We start from the raw sequence: 20,424 nt of genomic DNA, 5'->3' as shown, positions 1-20,424 counted from the left end.
CTTCCACAAATATCTTCAGACTGACTATAATAGAAGAATGACCCCCCCCCCTTACAAATCTGGCTTTATTTGTTTCTAAACGTGTACCAAATTTCCTAAATTCTTTCATTAATGAGGCTCTCTTAATAGCACTGTGGCAAAGCAGAGGAATAGGAATTAAAAATTTATCAATTAGAGGCATTGTGTGGAAAACCCCTCTAGAGATTTCTAGAACATTAGGGGTTTATATCAGGAAGGTAGAAGATCCTTTTTGTTGGTATTCTTTTTGTTAGTGATATTGTTTATTTCTTTCTTTGTTAATTTTTAACAATTATAAAATAATAGATGATTTTTTTAAATGATAAAACAACTTGGATATATACTAAAAATCTGCTGTCATCCTCCTTCATTGCTGCCTCTCCAAGGGAACCAGCATTTACAGCTTAAAGTGCCTCTTTCCAACTTCCTCCATGCTTGTACAAAAATGTATATCCAAACAGATACACATATATAGAAATTTTGTTATTATTTATTTTTATTAAGATGGGGTCACCCTCTGCACATGACTCTGCCGTTTGCTTCTCTCACTTAATACACAACAATACTTCTAAGGCAAGGTACACAGACCTATCTTAGTTTTTCACTTATTGCATAATATTTTATAAAATGATCTCTCACAATTTTAAAGAAATGAATATTTTTACTTTAAAAGATAATTCCAGATAACTTTATTAAAAAGCTTGTGGCAATGCATCCTCCACCAACAATGCATGAGCCTGCCCATGTCTTTTCATCCTTAAAAGCTCTATTATAGCTCTTTTTAATTTTTTTTGCCATGTTAATGGGTTAAAAAAATATATACCTTATTTTTTCTTTAGTTTTAATTTTTATGATTATTAACAGGGTTGAACTTTTTTCCATTCTGTTAATTTAACATTAATATCCTTCATTTGCTTTTCTTTTAGGTTGCTTGTCTTCTCAGTAGTCTGTGCGACCTCTTTTTATATTGGGCATATTAGCCTTTTTTCTGTCATATATGTTTTTTTTACTCATTCTCAGTCTATTCTTAGTTAAATAACTCTTATCTTTAAAAGTTTGTGTGTGTGTGTGTGTGTGTGTGTAACCTTTTTACCTTTCTTGTTTCTTCTATAGTTAGTGGTCTGTTCAGTTTTTTAAAGACTTTTTTAGGTCAATTTGGATAGCTAAGTATTTTCTAGAAAATCACCATTTCCTCAAGATTATAAAAGTTACCAACAGATGGGACTTCCCTGGTGGCGCAGCGGTTAAGAATCCACCTGCCAATGCAGGAGACACAGGTTCGATCACTGGTCTGGGAAGATCCCACATGCCGCGGAGCAACTAAGCCCACGAGCCACAACTACTGAAGCCTGCACGCCTAGAGCCTGTGCTATGCAACAAGAGAAGCCACCGCAGTGAGATGCCCGTGCCCTGCAACGAAGAGTAGCCCCTGCTCGCTGCAACTAGAGAAAGCCCGCACACAGCAACGAAGACCCAATGCATCCAAAAATGAATAAATAAATAAATTTATTAAAAAAAAAATTTACCAACAGAGGTGCACATAATGGTATCTAAAATGTTTTCTTTACATTTCCTAATACTAATGTATAATTTTTGTACTTTTTAAACTTTAGTTAGGCTTGCCATGAGCTTATGCATTTTAATGGATATTCAAAGAAATGATTTCTTATTTCATTTATATTATTATTTGACCTATTTTATAAATTTCAGCTTTTATCTTTATTAATTCTTCCTTTTCACTGATTTGATTGCTATCTTCCTCATTTTTAAGTTGAATTATCTATATAATTTTACTTTCATTCTACTTTTTCATTATAAAAGAATTTAAGGCTATCAGTTTTTCTCTGAGTACTGCTTTAGCTGGGTCTCATGGGTTTTGTTATAAAGTATTTGCCTTGCCGTTACTCTCTAGATAATTTATAATTTCAGTTTTTATTTTTCTCCTTGTTTCATGGGTTGTATAGAAGAATGGTCCTTAATTTCTAAGTAGCAAAGTTTTCCATGGCATCACTTAATAGTCTATTTCTAGTTTTATTGGATTATCATCAGAGGGTAAGAGCTATAAAACTCTAATTATTGTAGCAAGCTGAAGTTTCTTAATGTCTAGCTATGTGATTTTTAAAAAATATTTTATATACATTCAAAAATGTATATTCTCTTTCTAAAATGTAAAACTTTATGTCTACATATCTATTAAATTACATTTACTGTATGTTTAAAGTATTAAATTATTCTGTTGACTGAAATATTCAAGTTCTTTACATATTTCCTTTTTGGAGTCTATTTGATATACCAAATATCCCTCTATAATTGTATTATAACCAACTTCACCCTGAATTTTTGTTTTACATGTTTCACAGTGATGGTTTTGGCACCTAAAGGTATATTACTGTTCTCTTAGTAAACTGTACCTACTAGATTCTTTTAAAGACAAAATGATAAACATTGAGGCTCTGATTATGTCATCTGTTTATAGCACTATTTCTAGAATGGTGCCCTTTATAGGGATTCTATATTGCTTCTGTTTTATGTTTTGTTTTTTTGGCTGCGAGGCATGTGGGATCTCAGCTCCTGACCATGGATCAAACCCACACCCCCTGCTTTGGAAGGTGAAGTCTTAACCATTGGACCACCAGGAAGCCCCTTTATAGGGATTCTAAATGTTTGTTTCCAAATCTCTCTCTCTATCCATGAACTACATTCTTCAAATCCTACTGCCTCCACACAGATTTTCCTAATGAAGAGAGAGAGAAATGCAGAGTCTAATCTGCTTGTATAATGTGCTTTAGAAAATTATGATTGTGGTCCTGACCAAAGTATTGTTGCAATCACCCTCTTCATGCTCAACTTGATCCTTTCTAATTCTTTATTTCAACTATTCTAAGGTATTTATAATACCTTGGTGCCTTGCATTAGTTACTTGATAACATGCCTTAACTCATCCATTGTAATGTACTTTAGGGAAAAAATAATAATAACTAATTATTTCCTGAGTGGTATTGGGCTTTACACATATTAATTCCCTTAACTACAATCCTATCAGGTAAGAACTATTATTATCCCCATTTTACAGATGAGGAAACTGAAGCTCATTAAGGGTTAAATATCTTGCCTAAGATCTTGCAGCCAGCAAGTTGCAGAACTAGAGTTCTGATTTGTCTTTTCCCCATAATGACTTATAACAGAAATAAGGGATGAGAGACAAAGGAGTAGAAAAAGATTGCAGGAAAAATGAAGAACTTTGGAGGTCGCTATAAAGTCTTTGGTTTTAAACGTGAGGGGTATGAAAAGTTCTTAAAGGGTATTCGTAGAAGGGTGATGTGATCTGATTTCTGTTTTAACAGGATCCCTGTGGCTGCAGTATAGAGCACAGACTCTAGGGATATAAGAGTGCAAGGCGGATCAGTTGGGATAGCTATTGTTAATAATCCACGAAAGAGGATGGTGCATGGGCCAGAGTGGGAAAGATGGGTGTGGTGACAAAGGGCTGGATTCTGGATATATTTGGAAGGTAGAACCAATAAGATTTTCTGGCATATCGTTTATGGGGTGTGAGAAAGAGGAGCCAAGAAAGACGCCTGTCTATTTGGCCTAGAGAAACTATAACACAGGAATTGTCATTTACCGAGATGGAGAAGTATGAAATACAATATTTCAAATGAGAACTCTTGTTTATGACCATTTACTTACGAAAACTGAATAGGTAACTAAGGAACAAAGACCATAGTGCTATTAACCACACATTGGTATTTTTATTCTCTATGTTCTATAAGTCAGAAGACACAGTTCATGAGATGTCAAAGGTTAAGTCCATTTATTAGCCTAAATGGCATATGCAGTGGTTTCGATCAGGGATCAAGAAACAACAGCCCATGGGTGGCTGCCCGTTTTAGTAAGTAAAGTTTTTTATTGGAACATAGCCAAGCTATTCATTTCCATATTGTCTACGGCTGCTTTCTAACTACAGCAGTTACAACTGGGACCTTATGGCTGACTGGCAAGCCAAAAATATTTACTATCTGACACTTTAAGAAATAACTTTCTAATCTCTGGCTTAGATTTAGACTGGAATAATTCAAAATTGTGTTAAAATAAACTGAATTAGGTTGATTGCAATACGTCTTTTAACAGCCAGGTGATCAGGAATATTTTATCAGAATTCAGATTAGTAGTCTTTCCTTCTGGATAGACATTAGAAAATATTTTTTAAAAGTTATTGAACAATTTAGGATGGAGCCAGTAAATTATATTTTGTCTTTTTAACTAAAGGAAGCTTTTATTTTACAATATATGTGTAATAAAAAAATGTCTATAATAGTAACATTTTCTGGGAAACACATAGGCCATTAATAGACTGTCAGCACAGAATTATGAAATAAGCAGGCATCTCAGATTCAAATAAATCTGTATTTAAATCCTTGTTCTTCAATTTACTGGCTATTGGGCTATAGACTTATAGCTTATTTAGTCTCCCTTAGTTTCAATTTCTCATACAAAAAAATTGGAATGACAGTACCTTGAACACAAAGTTTTTATGAGAATTAATGAGCCAGTGCTTGTTAAGTGCCTAATACAGTAGCGTGACATAATGAGCACTGAATAAATGTTTTCTCCTTTAAAAAATTTACCAGAAAAAAACAAAACAAAAAGGACTCTAAATCTTATTGAGAAAACAGGTGATCATAAGGGGGTCTCTTATACTTTTTCTAATATCCTCTTCAGGTATCGTGTTAATTCAAAAATATCAAAGATTAATTGAAAATAAAAGTCTCCTTTCTATCTCTCATTTTTAATAAAGAAAGGAAAAAATGGTCTATGTATATTTGCAGCTCTGAACTCAGATATATGACATGTTTAGATTATTCTCACAGTGGCAAACATTGTTAATAGTTCAACCATATGTTCCCTAAGTGGACATTAAATAGGTTTTAGTAAAAATAAAGATGAAGCATCATAATTTAAACTTAACAATTAGCAATGAGCTACATGAGACTTTAATTTGCCATTTACAAGATCCATTTAACATTTTTGTATTCTATTTATTTGTATAGTTGAGCCTTGCTGTTAAAACAAGGGGTGAATTATACAAATAAATACAACTTAAGAATTTGACATGTAGCATCCTAAATGATACCAATCCTGAATGTTCAAAAGAGAAAGTGGAAAAAACAATTTAATGTGACGCAGCTAAGTAAACAAAAAAGGGCCTGGTAACCGTGCTTTCTAATAATCACAAAATTCTCTTTGCTATTAGCTTCTCCATTGGTAAAATAGATAATATTACGTCCTCAGTTTGGGGAAGGGAAAGGGTATAGCATTTTAATCTCTTTTGTTGCTCTTTTTCCCAATCTTGGAATTTTATACACTTTACCTAAGTCTTCCTAAATAAAAGGCAAATACTAGTCCAGAATTTGGATATTTCTTGATTTCCCTTCTTCAATAACAAGATCACCATGCTCTTTCTATTTTTTCATAAAGGGAGAAAAAACTAAGAACAGAGGAAAAAGAAACACTAAAAGCCGTAAGTCATGTTCATTTTAAGACAATGACTTAATGGAACCAGTTTTCACTCATAGTCTATTTTTTCCTGCAACACAAACGCACTGGTGCAGGACTTGCTACTGGAGCCACCACTTCTGTCTTTCACACTCTCGGCCTCACAATTCTTAATATTTTCCAGACAACTTCTCGCAGTCAAATCCCATTAGCCATGTTTGTTCAAGTGTACAGATTGAATCAGAAGAGGTGTAGGAGCAGACAGGCCAGAGGACTAGAGAAGGTAAGAAGGAACGTGAGTGCTAATCACACAGAGGTGGTCAGGGAATCCACGGGGGTTGCAAGTTCAAGCTCTGGAGTCAGGTGGGGCTAGCCCCTGGCATTTCCCAGCAATCACCCAGCTGCTTTAGGAAGAGCTCGGATCCATTCTCTACAATGAGTATAACAGATAACCTGCGGCTGATGCCCAGAAGGCTGGGGTTAATTTTCTCCTTTTGCGCAGTGAGGCTTAAGCGGAAAGTCAAGCTGGCCTGTGAGGGGAAATGGAGAAATGGAAGTGTGGGGTGTCTCCCTTCCTTTAATTTTTGTATCCAAAAGAAAAAAGAGTTTTTATTTTTTAAAAATGCAAATATTATTACATACTAATAACTAGAGAGGAGACAAGTAAATTACAAACCCCGAAGAACTGAAAATTATTCCAGTAAAGCCTCACTTTTCTGGGCTCCTTTCTAATTTTGTCCTGAATTTTAAGCACTAACTAGGGACACGTTTTTTTTTTTCCCATAATGATTAAATTAAAAATATATAGATTTGGGACTTCCCTGGTGGCACAGTGGTTGGGAGTCCGCCTGCCAGTGCAGGGGACAAGGGTTCGATCCCTGGTCCAGGAAGATCCCACATGCTGCAGAGCAACTAAGCCTGTGCGCCACAACTACTGAGCCTGTGCTCTAGAGCCCGTGAGCCACAACTGCTGAGCCTGTGTGCCGTGACTGCTGAGGCCTGCATGCCTGGAGCCTGTGCTCCACAACAGAAGAGGCCACCGCAGTGAGAAGCCCACACACCGCAGCAAAGAGTAGCCCCCACTCGCCGCAACTACAGAAAGCCCATGTGCAGCAACGAAGACCCAACGCAACCAAAAATAAATAAATAAAATTGATTCTTAAAAAAAAAAAAATATATATATATATATTTAACATGTTACAATATGCCCCAAATCACCCATAAGGCAAACTTCTGTATAACTAAGTGACTTTACATGAAAAAGTTTAATCAGCATTCTGAACATAAAATGAAAGCACCACAACAATTCTGCATTTACCTTGTGTATTACCTCTTTGATAAGCATATATCCTGAGGAAATGCTGTTTATAAGTGATGTTATGATAATAGCTTGATATTTTAAAACTGATTTCTTAAACTAGTGCAGTAAGAAAAGCCTGTGAAAGCTGGCTTCTCATTATGTGGTTTTACATGCCTTGTGGAGGTAAGCAGACTTTCTCCCTTCTTCTGTTAGAAAATGAAAAAGTTAAAATATATTAGTAAACATTTTCTCATGGTTCTTCATTGGGGAGAAAAAAGCAAAGGGAAACATCGTGGGAAGCTCTTGAGAAAATTTTGTAGGGAGTATTTTGTTCATTCTGGTTTTATTTCAATGACTACATTCTTTCACCATTATTTTAAAATAAGTGACAACTTAAGGCTCTAATTTCAAGATTTTCAACTTGTTGCTCTGGGGTGTCTGATCTTTAAACTCAGAATTGTTCTATTTTCTTTCACTCCTGGTGATAGATATTTGTGCTTAGGAACACAGAGGAAGACCGCTTTCTGATTTAAAAGCATGATCTGTGACTCTTCAAAAGATAAATAAAGAATGAGACCATAATTTGCAAGAGGTTCAGAAAGGAAACAGTGTATTCCTTCATAGTTCTCAAATCGCTCCCAAAATAAGGGAGGAAAATGGCAGCCTAACACATTCTAATGGAAAGAAATTCAATTATTACATGGTTTCAAGTTATTAGGTTCAAGAGAAAATATTTAATTTTTGTAAAATTATATTTTTTACAAATTAGTTTACATTTGTGAATCCTTAAACCAAGACTGCAGAGGACCTATGTGGCACAAATAACAATTAAATAAAATGCTATGTAAACACAGGATTTGAAAGGGCTTGCACTAGATAAGAGTAATTTTTTAATAAGGTCAATATACAAAGTCCTCAGCAAAGTGAGGAAATCTAGGCTGATTTCAAATAAATATAGAAAAAAATTAAGGTTTCATACTTATGAAATTCCTTTTGATAACTTCTTTTCTAGGCATAAAAGATATATAAGAACTTTGAGAAAAACATATATCCATTCTCAGTGTTCATTCTCTGATCATAAGGGCTATTTTTAATGGAAATTACTTAAGAATAAGCACACTGAAAGATTTACTTCCTTGCTTACTTTCCCCAGGTTTCTTTTACCTCAGTTCATACTTCCTATTTTTCTACATTGGCCACCTTTCCTCTCCTTATTATGATGTCTTACCTTCTCCATGAAGTAATTACTGAAAGTAAAGGGCTAGCAATTTCTTTCTCATCTTAAGGCTCTTTCACATTTCCCTCAACACACAAAATAACAATGAATTCATATTTTATAAGAACTTAGCACATACAGGGCAACTGAACAATGCCACTGGTATTACCTTGCTCAGTCCCCAGAATAACCCTGGGTACATACTATTGTTATTCTGTCTACAGATAAAGGAGCAGGACCAGCTAGTTAAGAAAATTACTGAGTTGACACTACAAGAGCTGGGACAAAAATGCTGTCAGCCTGGTTCCAAAACCTACATTCTAGCCCACTAGATTTGGCTGATATTGAGACAATATACTTTATGTAAAATCACTGTAATTATGTCTTATTTATTTTATTTTATAATCAAACCCCCATGGGATAGTTAACACATCAAATTGATGATAGCACCTTACAATGACCATGAGCTGGCCGTTTATCAAATTATTTTGTTTGTTGATATGAGAGCTGGCGACAGCAAAAACCCACAGGGGCCCTTGGTTAGAAAGAAAATCAAATGAGGAAGAAAAAGTACTAAAAGAAAGAGTCTCAAAATATCACCACTTCAAGGCTCTGGATTTGAAGCCAGTGCCATCAGACACCAGATTCTACTTACTTTACCTCTATTCTAGGCTACTTAAAAGCTGCTTACTCTTCTCCCTAATCTTCCCAAAGCCTGAAAAACACTGATTAACAAGAAATTTATTAAAGAGGATGGAAATTATTTTTTAAAATTTCAAGTCAGAAGACAAAGAGTGAGCTCACTTTGAATATAAAATTGACATTGCAATAGATAATAAACTACTTTCCCTAGGCTCTCTGAAGCTGGTTTAATGGGAGCAATTTTTTAAAAGGCTGCTTTGAAGCCTATGGTATGGCTGAATGGACTGCGTCTCAGAGGTCTGACATGACTGGATATTCTTTGGTAAGACACCAATCTAGATCTGTATTCCATCAACAAAATTAGTTAGCTGTACTATCTGAATTATAGCTAAGGTTCTTTCCACCTCTACACTACATCTGCTTGTTTCGCTATCCAAGCCTACCTAACAATCTCAAGTTCCCCAAGGAAAACACTTAAATCAGATTCATTGATGCATCATTAGTTATTGCCAAAACTTAAGATTTACTTTATGAAAAAAAAATCTGTTGAGTGAATATATCTCTTTAACCAACTTGGTCTGCCTCAATTAACAACTCAAGTTCTGGGTCCTCAGTTCCTTCCTTCCTTAACCTTTGTTGCTATTCTTGATCTTCTGCCATTAAAAAAAATACATTTTAACTTCTCAAGGCCCTTCCTTGTTTCCATGTTTTTCTTATATGATTTTTTCTTATATGATTTTTTAAATGTTCTGGTCTTCATATTATAGTTATTCTTGATTTATTTTTCCTTTTTTTTTTGGTTGTTCTTTATCATTTTCTCCATGTTTTTTGGCCAACTGTTCTTATTCCTTTCCATCGTTTATTTCTGTCCTCTAATAGTTGTTTTTTCTTTCTTTCCTTGCCTTCTTAGCTCCTTTCCTCTTAAGGATCTGATTAAACTTAGTTTCATCTGCTTTTTAAGAAAAGAATATTTTCTTCACCAAAAGTATTCACACTATCACAGTTCTGGATCTTCCTCACTAAGAACACAGAGTTTAGGAGGAAAGGGTTTCTGGGGTTTCTGTATCCATCTCTTCCTGGGTACACTCAACAGGAGTATAATTACCACTTCTCATGAAGGTTTATGAGGTATATGACCTGTATGTCAGCCGGATCAAGTCAGTAAATACTCGTGGCATGTGGTCAATAGAAAGTGGTAGGGAAAGTGGAAGAAACATTCAACAACCAGTTCTGAGCTGACCAGACAGAACAAGGGAATCACTTACCCAGTTAGGCAGTTTCAGTTACAAGTCAGAGAAAACCCAACTTAATCTGGTTGAAACAAGAAAGGTTAACATAAAGGAAAACTGCCTAAGTAGCAATGTCAGCAAGAACCTCTATTCTCTTTCAGTCTTTCTGCATTGCCGTCTATGGTATTAGTTTTGTTCTAGACATGGCTCCTCTCATGAACTCAGCAGACCCTAGAACTACATGCCCTTTGCTCACATGCAACAAAAACATGCGTTCCCAGCAAAAGATTTGATTGGACTGGTCTAGGTCACACACCTTCTTCTCAACCAGTCACTGTGGAAGGAGAAGTGGAATGCAGTGATTTGCTAATCCTGGTCTATGTACTCTGCCTCTGGATCCTGGGTAGACAGCTCCAGGAACCACATGGTTTCAGAGAAGCAGCAATGAGGAACTGTATTCTGGGAAGGCAACCAGCAAATGTCCACTGCATGAGGCAAAGCTGAACGCAGCTAGTGCAAAATAACAAGCTGTAATTTACTTATTAATATATGTTCTTTTTTCCACAGAGTTATTTTGCTAATTATAAGATTATAAAAAAATGAGTTAACACATTTTACTTTATGAAAATAGAGTTCCTTTTCAGTCTTTTATAATCAATTCCTTTAGGACTCTTTCTGAGAATGTTCACCCCAACACAGTTACCTATTATTATTATAATAATTTAAATGTTTTTACTGTAAAATAATAAGAAGAAACACAGTAATAACAAACTACAACAAATGATTATTTGAGAAAATAATGATATTCTTGTAGGAAAAGAGTGCTTAAAGACTAATTAGTGAATTTTTATTTTTAATATTTATTTATTTGGTTGTGCCGGGTCCTAGTTGCAACAGGCGGGCTCCTTAGTTGTGGCATGCAAACTCTTAGTTGCGGCATGCATGTGGGATCTAGTTCCCTGAACAGGGATCAAGCCCAGGCCCCCTGCACCACCAGGGAAGTCCCATGAATATTTTTAAAAAGTAATATAACGCCACTTTAAACAAATATACAGGAAAAATCACTTTTAAAAGTGAGAAGAGAAAGAAGAATCACATTTCATAAGTGAGCAACTATCATTGTTCTCTCCTATTCCCAATCTCATTATATCTCTTTTTACTAAGTACTAAATAAAGACCTTATAAAATTAAAGACCAGGACACTAATAACTAAACATACAGAAAAGTAATTTGCCTGGTCATTTGTGGATGGGCAGGGGTGAGGAGGTGAGGGCCAATTTGACAACAGTAGTTATTTATAGATACTTAGACCATACGCGGGTATTGTATTCAAATAAATGCCTGTCAATCCTTAGTCCTTCAAAAAGACCACGTGTATTTTCTTAGAGCTTCCAAATGTCAATTTCAAAAGAATTCTCCCCAATACACAGAATACCTTTATTTTCTCAGTACTTTAAAACAGAAGAAAGAAAAGAAAAATAGAATGTTGTTATCTGCAACAATGAGTCATCAGCCACTGCAGCTCTACAACACCCAGGTCTTCCCCTGTCTCTGCAGCCCTTCAGAAGAGGAAGACTATTTTTTTAATGACGCACATAAATCCCTGCACTGCCTGGCTGAAAAGCATAATTAATTCTGGCCTTTTTATGCTTAATGAAACACGTTGTTCATGTGACAGCAGTGGGTTTGAGCTTCTTGTGTATGCCTAAAATAGGGAAAGCCCTAGCAACAACCCAGTTCTACTCAAAATGCTGTGTAAGTCACGGTGGTATGAATTCTGCTACTACTTCAAAATATATCTCTTATGACAAGCAAATCACGCTAAAGAAAACTCACAATCAACCACCTGCATGAACAGTTTTTTTTAAACTTTTAAAAGTGTGGAAAGTTTTATTTTTCGAATTCTTGGCAGTAAACACATGCTTTTATTTCTCAACTTGTGGCTGTGATAGAAGGGTATTTTAACAACCTAATCTCTTAGATGCAGCTGCTCAATATCATTTCCCTTTATTAGAATAATTTTTCATATTTTAATATACACTTACATGCTGCATTACAAAGGCTATTACTCCACTGAGAATTTCAAAACAAATTTTCAAGGTTACATTTCAAAACACAAATAATATGGGGAAACTTTTTAGAAAGAAATTTAACTGAAAGATTTACCTTAAAAATTTTACTCCTCTTTATAATATTCAATTATTCTAGCCCTATTTGAGGAGTCCTGAAAGCAAATGCCTACTTTTCAAACACGTTACTACTGCTGTAAATGCAGTTTCTTTGCTTTAATTATAGATTGTATACAGAACATGTGAATAATGAAATACAGAATTCCTCTCACCTGTTTGGGTGTAACCCCAGGCATGCGAATATCCAATGCAAAATCTGATGAATCAACAGGAATTACTGGTCTGGTGGTACCAAGACATTCATTAGAAAATGATCTGGTAGTTTCTTTAAACCTGAAAAAAGAAGACAATTTCAATATCCTTGAACATAATGGTATCTTACCTGGATGTGAGAAAGGGGGAAAAAAAAGGAATTCTATGACTTTAAAGATTGTTGATTTAGACCCAATGAAAAGATGTAATAACCACATAACATTCTATAATATTCTCAGAACTGCATTGTATAGTTCAAGAGCAGTATATACCCAACTTGAGAGCAAAATATAATCAAAGCAACCTAGCAGCCTACATTTAAAACTTAATTCAATAGAAATTTGTCAAATATACATTTGTTTCTAGTTAATGAAAGTACAGTATAAATAAATTATAATTATCACAGGCCTGTCAATCCTCTAATGGCAGAAATATTAACTACAAGCCAGTAAGTGACTATTTTATGAATGTCCAGTATTACTAGTCAGCAACAAAAAACCAACAGTAATATTGCTAGGAGGTGGAGTTTTATGGGGGTGGGGGGAAGACTGTGATGTGAATTACAAATGTACAGGTGCATAAATATTTAACACGGTAATTATGAGGCGCGTGTATACAGCTCAATGTTTCCTCGTGGAGCTATTACAGTCCATGATCTGCTTCTCCCCACCAGTTACCTACCTTTATATTTTATTCTTCGAGCTGTTATAAACAAGAAGGCATTCAAGTCTAAACGACTATATCGTAGTTTCTGAAATATCTCCCCAAGAGGGAGTGATTAGTATTGGAGATCACAACTTCTAAGTGGAGTTTTGAAAGCCAGTGCAGCTTGGCTACAAAACAGTGGGCTTTTTCTGCAAGGGGGACTTTTACAAGAAGTTACTGTGCTAAAATTCCAAGTGATTTCAGCAAAGTTAATCAACCATGTATATTTCTCCAACACTCCGGTTCATAAGTGATTACATTTTTCAGCAGCATGCACAGAAACCATCCAAACAACATTTCGCCTGTTTAAAAACAAAAAACAAACACCCACCTCTTAAAGACAGAAAGTGGGCTTCTGAAACCCAAACAGCTGCTTTGAAAAACAAGGAGAACTAGCAGGCGACGAAAGCCAGCCATGGCCACGCCGCTCCGGCCCCGCCGGGAGGACCGGGCAGCGCAGCGCTGGGCTGGGGCCGGCGGTCGGGCAGCGGCGCTGCCAGCAGCCGCTACTTCATGGCCGGGGCGCGGCGGGCGTCCGGCGGCGGCCACACACCATCTGCCTGCGAGAGCTGCGAGGTGTCTGGATCAAGAGCCGCAGGCAGAACCCCGTGGGGAGGCGGTACTTTTGTCGGGTCCGCGAGCGGAAGCTCTCCTCCCTTCAGAGCTGCTTTCTGCCCTGGTGCTGAGGCTAGACGTGAGTGTTCCTTATCACTGGGGGATGACAGGGACTGTGAGGGATATCACACAAACCCGCGTCAGTCATCATTCAGAACCTGCAAAAATAGAAGCAGATAATGGATGACTAACACGTTACAGCGTTTGTGCTCAGCAAATCCCAGCTGAGGTTCTTCAATACATTAGTAGTTGCACAAGCTTGAGCCCAAGCCTGGTGAAAATGCTGGTCTGTTGATCTCCCTCCCCCAAGACCAGCCCCCAAGATTTCAAAAACCCCCATAGCCCCTGTTCTGCCTTTTCCTCTTTCCTCCTCCCTCACACCCACTCTCTCCTTTTCTCTCCTATTTCTTTACCCCTTTTACCTCACATCCACCCCAGGCTCGGGATTTCTTCTCCTTACTTCCTATGTCACTCCCTTCTATTATCAAAAATGCACTTAATACCTCTGCTGAATGTAAACAAAGATACTCACACAAATGATAGGCTAAGGCACAAGAAAAGGAAAAAAAGAAACTAAGGCACAGACAAAGCACTTGGATACAACAGTAATCAGAAAGAAAAAGACTTTGAGAACAAAGGCATGTTTACATATATGCATCACAGAGCTATAGATCCAAGGAGAAAGATACCCTCGGCCAAGAATGATCACCACAGAAGTAATCGCTGAAGTTCTCAGAATTACTTTAAAACAAATCAAAAATCTATAGCTAACACAATATATGAAATGTAAGCACCTACTAAAAAATCCTGCATCTAATATACAAAGTAATAATTCCTTACTTATAAGGCATGCCTCCCAAAAGATATTCTTTCCTGAATAAGGTTTGGAGACTTACAATGCAATGCAATTAGAAGCAGTAAGGAGAATCTCAGCTGGCTCCCACATGAATTTTATATACAAAGGATATGATCAAAACCTTTACATTAATATAAATGACAGGCCATACGGAACTAATGCAACATCTCAACATTTTGTCAAGAGGACTCAACTAGGCTAAATTTTAAAATATGTGCGTTTAGACTTTACTCTTGTTTTGAATATATTTCAGACTATGTATCAAGTATGTACATTTTAGCAAGGTATTATTTTAAAATGTATCATTCACAATATAAAAATACATTCAAAGGAAAAGATGTCTTAAAGTTCTATTTTAATCACTAATTATAAACATGATTTGGTGAATCACAAATAAATCCATTGGCCAGATGAACAACAGTAAGAAGCAAAAATCAGTAAGATCTTTAGAAGTGCTCCACAATAATAAGTTAGCCTCTAAATCATCCTCTGGAAATCACAAGATACTGAAGCTAATCTAAACAAAACAAAACAAAAAATCAAACAAAAACTAAGCTAAAACAAACAAAAAAGCATGACCTAAACTTTAAATCAGAAGAGTTCATGGTCATTGCTTTCTAGAAGAAACATACCTTACACCAAATATAAATAAAACATGATTGAATATCCAACCTATCCAAGGATGCTTGAGGCTCACCAGCAACCAAGGACCACAGTTAATTTACACAAGCAATGACATTTTTAAAAGACTGATGACATTTGTTTGAACTTTCTCTTTGGCTTGCTATGTGAGCTTTCAGAACAAAAGCCTTTAGCTTCGTCTGAATCCTGTGGGTAAAGGAAAGAACTTACGGGGGAAGAGAAACAACTGGCCTGAAGGCTATGCTATTGCTTTTGTTTACAACAAAATATAATCCTGTAAAATGACAATGCTTAACATTCCCTGAAGTTCTTCTTTTTCTTTAAATATATGTGAAGAAGGAATTATATTTTATTATTTCATGCAGAACAGGATTCAAGGACAGTCCTTCTTCTAGTTGGCAGGGAGATTTGGTATTACACAAACACTTGAAAACAAATTTAGTATTAAAATTCTCTAACAGGAACACACCCTTAAGTACTAGTCTTTGAAAAAAATTCCACTTATCCCTCTGATTGATTTTATTACCTTTGATGTCCCTGAACCGCCCCCTAAAAGAAAAGGGAACTGAAGTTGTGGGTAAAAGCAAAGTTGCTATTTGTAGCCATGAACAGAACAAAAAAGGTCTTATAGAAATGAAAGCTAATTATGCTTTTTGCTTCTTGATGCCTTGTAAACTAAAGACAAAATACAAATCATCATATGAAAAAAAATCATGTCTAATCATTTCATTTATTTTACAATGACTGATAATTGAGGAATATATGTGTGTGTGTATGTATGTGTGTATATATATAATATTCAAACCTTAGTATTCTTGTTTAGGATAAAAAAATTCAACATAGATTTCCTTGAGATAATTCAAAAAAACATACTTAATTTCATATTTTGTACAAAATATTATAATATATTTTGGAGTTTTATAAAATGAATAAAAGTAAAAGAGAATATAGTCTATTAAGGGAGATCCTCATCTTCTCACAAGTAATATAAGGTATGTTTAGAATGTATTATTCCTGTGAGAGTACTATAAAAGGGACTCAGGGAATTTTGAGGAGGGAAAGATCATTTCAATCTTCAAGAGGAGGGTAAGAAAAAAGAGAAAGGTAAAGCAGTCTTCAGTGGAAGAGGTGGTTCTGAGCAAGAGCTTGAGTGTGGTTGGGTTTCCGCTGTGAGAGACGAAGAGTGTGTATTCCAAGTGCAGGGCACGGGAGCCCAAATGGGGAGCAGAGAATGTTTGAAAAATGAGTAATAAAGGTTCTGCCTCCTAGACTCAAGTGGCAGACCCAGATTTACTATTTTATTTGTAATACGAAGCAAATATTCTGTTTACACATTATAAATAAATTCTTAGTAAGAATGATGTATAGTTTATACCTGTACAAATATTAATTCCAGGAGCAGTAGTATTATGTAGTAAGTACAGCCTAGTACAGAGGACCATAAAACTCATTTGGCTTTTACCAAGTGAGCAGTCCATTCTTTTCCATTTTTATTTGAAAAAAGAAAAAAACCCAAAAAGATAGTTTAAATTTGTAATTGATCAAAGAATCAAATAAATATATTGGCCATTCACTTATCGATTCATTTATCAACAAGAAAGAACCATTATAACATTGAGGATGACAGCTTGTAAACTGAAGAAAAACTGCCTGGACTCCTGGCTCCACCATTGACTAGCCCTGTGAAACTGGGCAAGTACTTAGCCTCTCTTTGCCTCAATTTTCTCATCTGCAAAATGGAAATAATCCTACCACCTATCTCATAGGCTTGTTACAAGGAATAAATGAATTCATATCCTTAGAACAACGCCAGACACATAATAAATGTTTGCTTTTACTGTTGCTGTAACAAATATCTACTGAATGCCTAGGACTATCTTAATGCTGGGAATGGTGATAATCAAGACAGATAAAGTTTCCACTCTTATAGAGATTACTTTCTAGTGGGGGGAAAAAACAAATGAAAATAATGACCAAATTATTGATTTCATTTTCTTTCAAGGAGATTTTATGTGGTTTCCTACAATGACTTATGATTAAACTGATTAAAGAATGCATATCCATTCACTTAGAAATTCAACTCTAGGAATTTGTTCTTGGGCAAAAATAGAACAAGGGCACAAACATGTTTATGAGGATATTTACTAACATTGTTTATAATAACATATAACTGGATGTTTATAATAGCAAAGAACTGGAATCAATTTAAATGCCATCAATAAGAGATTGGTAAAATTTGGGGGGTGGTACCATACATCCCTTAAAAAAGGACAGGTGGGTCTATTTTTATAGGCGACGTCACATTCCATGACACATTGTTTTCTTTTTATGTAATTTTAAAAAATGTTTAAACAATCTCAAACTTGTAGAAATGTTGCAAGTACAGTACCAAAACCTTTTTTTTCTTTAACCATTTGAGAGTAACCAATTGCTGACCTGATGTCTCATCACCCCTGAATTCTTTAGTGTGTAATTCCTAAAGTATATCTACTACATAACCACAATACAATCATCAAAATATTCACATTGACACACTACTATCATCTAATCCGCAGTCTCCAAACTTTGCCAGCTGTCCCAATAGTATCCCTTATAGCAAAAGAATCAAGTTCAGAATGGACAATTGCATGTAAAGTTGTCACGTCTCTATTTAGTCTCCTTCACTCCAGGACAGTTTCTGTCTTTAACTTTTATGCCCTTGACTCTATTGAAGATTGCAGGCCAGTTATTTTGCAGAATGCCTCTCAATTAGTGTTTGTTTTCTGCTTATTAGGACTAGATTCAGGTTGTGCATCTCTGGCAGGAATATCACAGAAGTAACGCTGTGTTCCTTTCACTGCATCTGTATTAGTTGCCCATAGCTGCATATCAAATTACTCCAAAACTTAATAGTTGAAAACAATAAACATTCTCTTGCATAGTTTCTGTGCATCGGGTAAAAAAGTAGCTTAGCTGGGTGATTCTCTCATGAGGTTTCAAGCAAGATGTTGGCAATGGCTGCAGTCATCTGAAGGATTGACTGGGGCTGGAGAATTTGCTTGCATGATGGCTTACTCACAAGGCTGGCAAGTTAGTGCTGGCTGTTGGCAAAAACAACATCTCCTCACTATGTGGCCCTCTCTCTAGGGCTGCTTGAATGTCTTTACAACATGGCAGCTGGCTTCTCCCAAAGTAAGCAATATTTTTTGGGACTAAGCATCAGAAGTCACATACCATCACTTCTATAATATGCTATCCATTACACAAGTCGGCCAAACTCAGCATGGATGAAGACTACCCCAGGGCATGAATACTAGGAGATGAGAAGCCGGCTATCACAGCATCTTATTAGGTGCCTTGCAATTTTGATTTGTCCCACTACTGATGATGTTAACTTTGATCATATAATTAAGGTGACATCTTCCAGGCTTTTCCACAGTAAAGTTACCATTTTTCCCTTTTTAATTAATATTTTTTGGTGGAGAGGTTATTTATTGACTTATAAATATTCCATTTCTCATCAAACTTTCATTTTATTCATTTATTTATTATACCATAATGGACGCAAAGTTTCTTATTTTATTCAGTGGGTTTTAATCTGTTACTAACTTTATTTACTTCACTTACTTTGATGCTCAAATTATCTCCGTTGTGACTCCTTTAAGCTAGCTTTTGTGTCCTTTTGACATGTCCCATCATCCTTTGAGCACTTCCTTGCTTTTTGTGTCCTCTCTCATCTGGGCTCAAAACCCTCCACCAGGCCTTGCTTTTTGTGTTTTTCATTCCACTTGGCCTCTGCTGACACCTTACACTGGGCTGCCTACACACATGGATGCCCTCCTCACCCTGCTTGGGCCATGACATCCCATGCCAGGCCACCCGTCCTGAGCGCCTATCTTGCTCTGCCCCACATAGCAGCTCTAGGACTGAATTTTTCAGGAAGAGAAAAGAAAGACATTAACTTTAAAAAATCAAATTATAGAACAGTATACACATGTATTTAAAATTCTGAAGTAATATAACTCAATTAGATTTCCAATGGTCTTCAGTGGGAATAGGTTAAAAAAAAAAAACGGGGGGGGGGATGTTCACTGTCCATTTATATGCTTTTGCAGTCTTTTAACTTTCACAAGCTTATATTACTTTTGTAACCAGAAGAAAATTGGGATATTTATACACATACATATTTATATTTAAAATACTGAATATGATTCCACAGATTTCAATTTATGTGTTAATTTCTATCTGAGTTTAGGTTGTGTTTTGAAATATAACTAACTCTCCTTCTTTTCTTCGGCAAGAACTTTACAAACTAAATTTTATGGTAGTTATAGCTGTAATGCAGAGTTCCTCAAGCTCAGCACTAGCAACATTTTGAGCTGAATAATTCTCTGTTGCAGAGGACTGTCTTGTTCATTACAAGATGTCTAGCAGCATCTGTGGACTCTACCCACTAGATTCCAGTTGCACTCCCTGCAGTGTGACAACCAAAAATGTCTCCAGACATTGCCAAATATCTTCTAGAAGGTCAAATCAAAAATCGCCCTTGTTGAAAACCATTGTTGTAATATGCTTCATTAAGATAAAGCTTAATTTAAATAAAATGATATAATTACACCTGAATCATTGTAAATCAATTATACTTCAATTTTTTAGGTGATATAATTTCTTCAAATACATATAATGAGATATAAATGGATTTTTGGGGGTTTTTTATAAATTTATTTTTATTTATATTATTTATTTTTTTGGCTGTGTTGGGTCTTCGTTGCTGCATGCGGGCTTCAGTAGTTGTGGCTCGTGGGCTCTAGAGCACAGGCTCAGTAGTTGTGGTGCACAGGCTTAGTTGCTCTGTGGCATGTGGGATCTTCCCAGACCAAGGCTCAAACCTGTGTCCCCTGCATTGGCAGGCTGCACCACCAGGGAAGTCTCTATAGATTGATTTTTAAAAGTGCTTGCAGGGACTTCCCTGGTGGCGCAGTGGTTGAGAATCCGCCTGCCAAGGCAGGGGACACGGGTTCGGTGCCGCAACTACTGAAGCCCATGCACCTAGAGCCTGTGCTCCGCAACAAGAGAAACCACCGCAATGAGAAGCCCATGCACCGCAATGAAAAGAAGCCCCTGCTCGCCACAACTAGAGAAAGCCCACGCGCAGCAACAAAGACCCAATGCAACCAAAAAAATAAGTAAAATTTTAAAAAAGATTCCACGTTAAAAATAAATAAATAAATGAATAAAAAGTGCTTGCAAATATGGAACTTCTAAAGAATGGGAAAAGAATATTCATAACAGCAAGTAACATTTATCGACTTATACACCAGGTGCTGACCTTATGTGTTATTATC

The 20,424-nt window shown here is 36.1% G+C and overlaps 1 protein-coding gene across 10 annotated transcripts in view; it reads right to left on the bottom strand.

The window, feature by feature from the left end:
• The window catches only part of PAM (peptidylglycine alpha-amidating monooxygenase), a 281,828-nt gene that overhangs the window by 138,348 nt on the left and 123,056 nt on the right, over positions 1-20,424 (bottom strand). For all 10 annotated transcript variants that reach the window (XM_059916834.1, XM_059916835.1, XM_059916833.1 and 7 more), the window contains 2 exons: positions 13,319-13,760; positions 12,243-12,363 (listed from right to left, as the gene is read on the bottom strand). In XM_059916834.1, coding sequence (XP_059772817.1) covers positions 12,243-12,363; positions 13,319-13,404 — 207 coding nt within the window. In that variant the 5' untranslated portion in view covers positions 13,405-13,760. The remainder of the gene's footprint in view (positions 1-12,242; positions 12,364-13,318; positions 13,761-20,424) is intronic.

This window comes from Balaenoptera ricei, chromosome 3, assembly GCF_028023285.1.
Source record: "Balaenoptera ricei isolate mBalRic1 chromosome 3, mBalRic1.hap2, whole genome shotgun sequence".
NCBI classification, from domain to species: Eukaryota; Metazoa; Chordata; class Mammalia; order Artiodactyla; family Balaenopteridae; genus Balaenoptera; species Balaenoptera ricei.
Note: the sequence above shows the minus strand (reverse complement) of the source record. Positions and strands in the feature narration are given on the sequence as shown.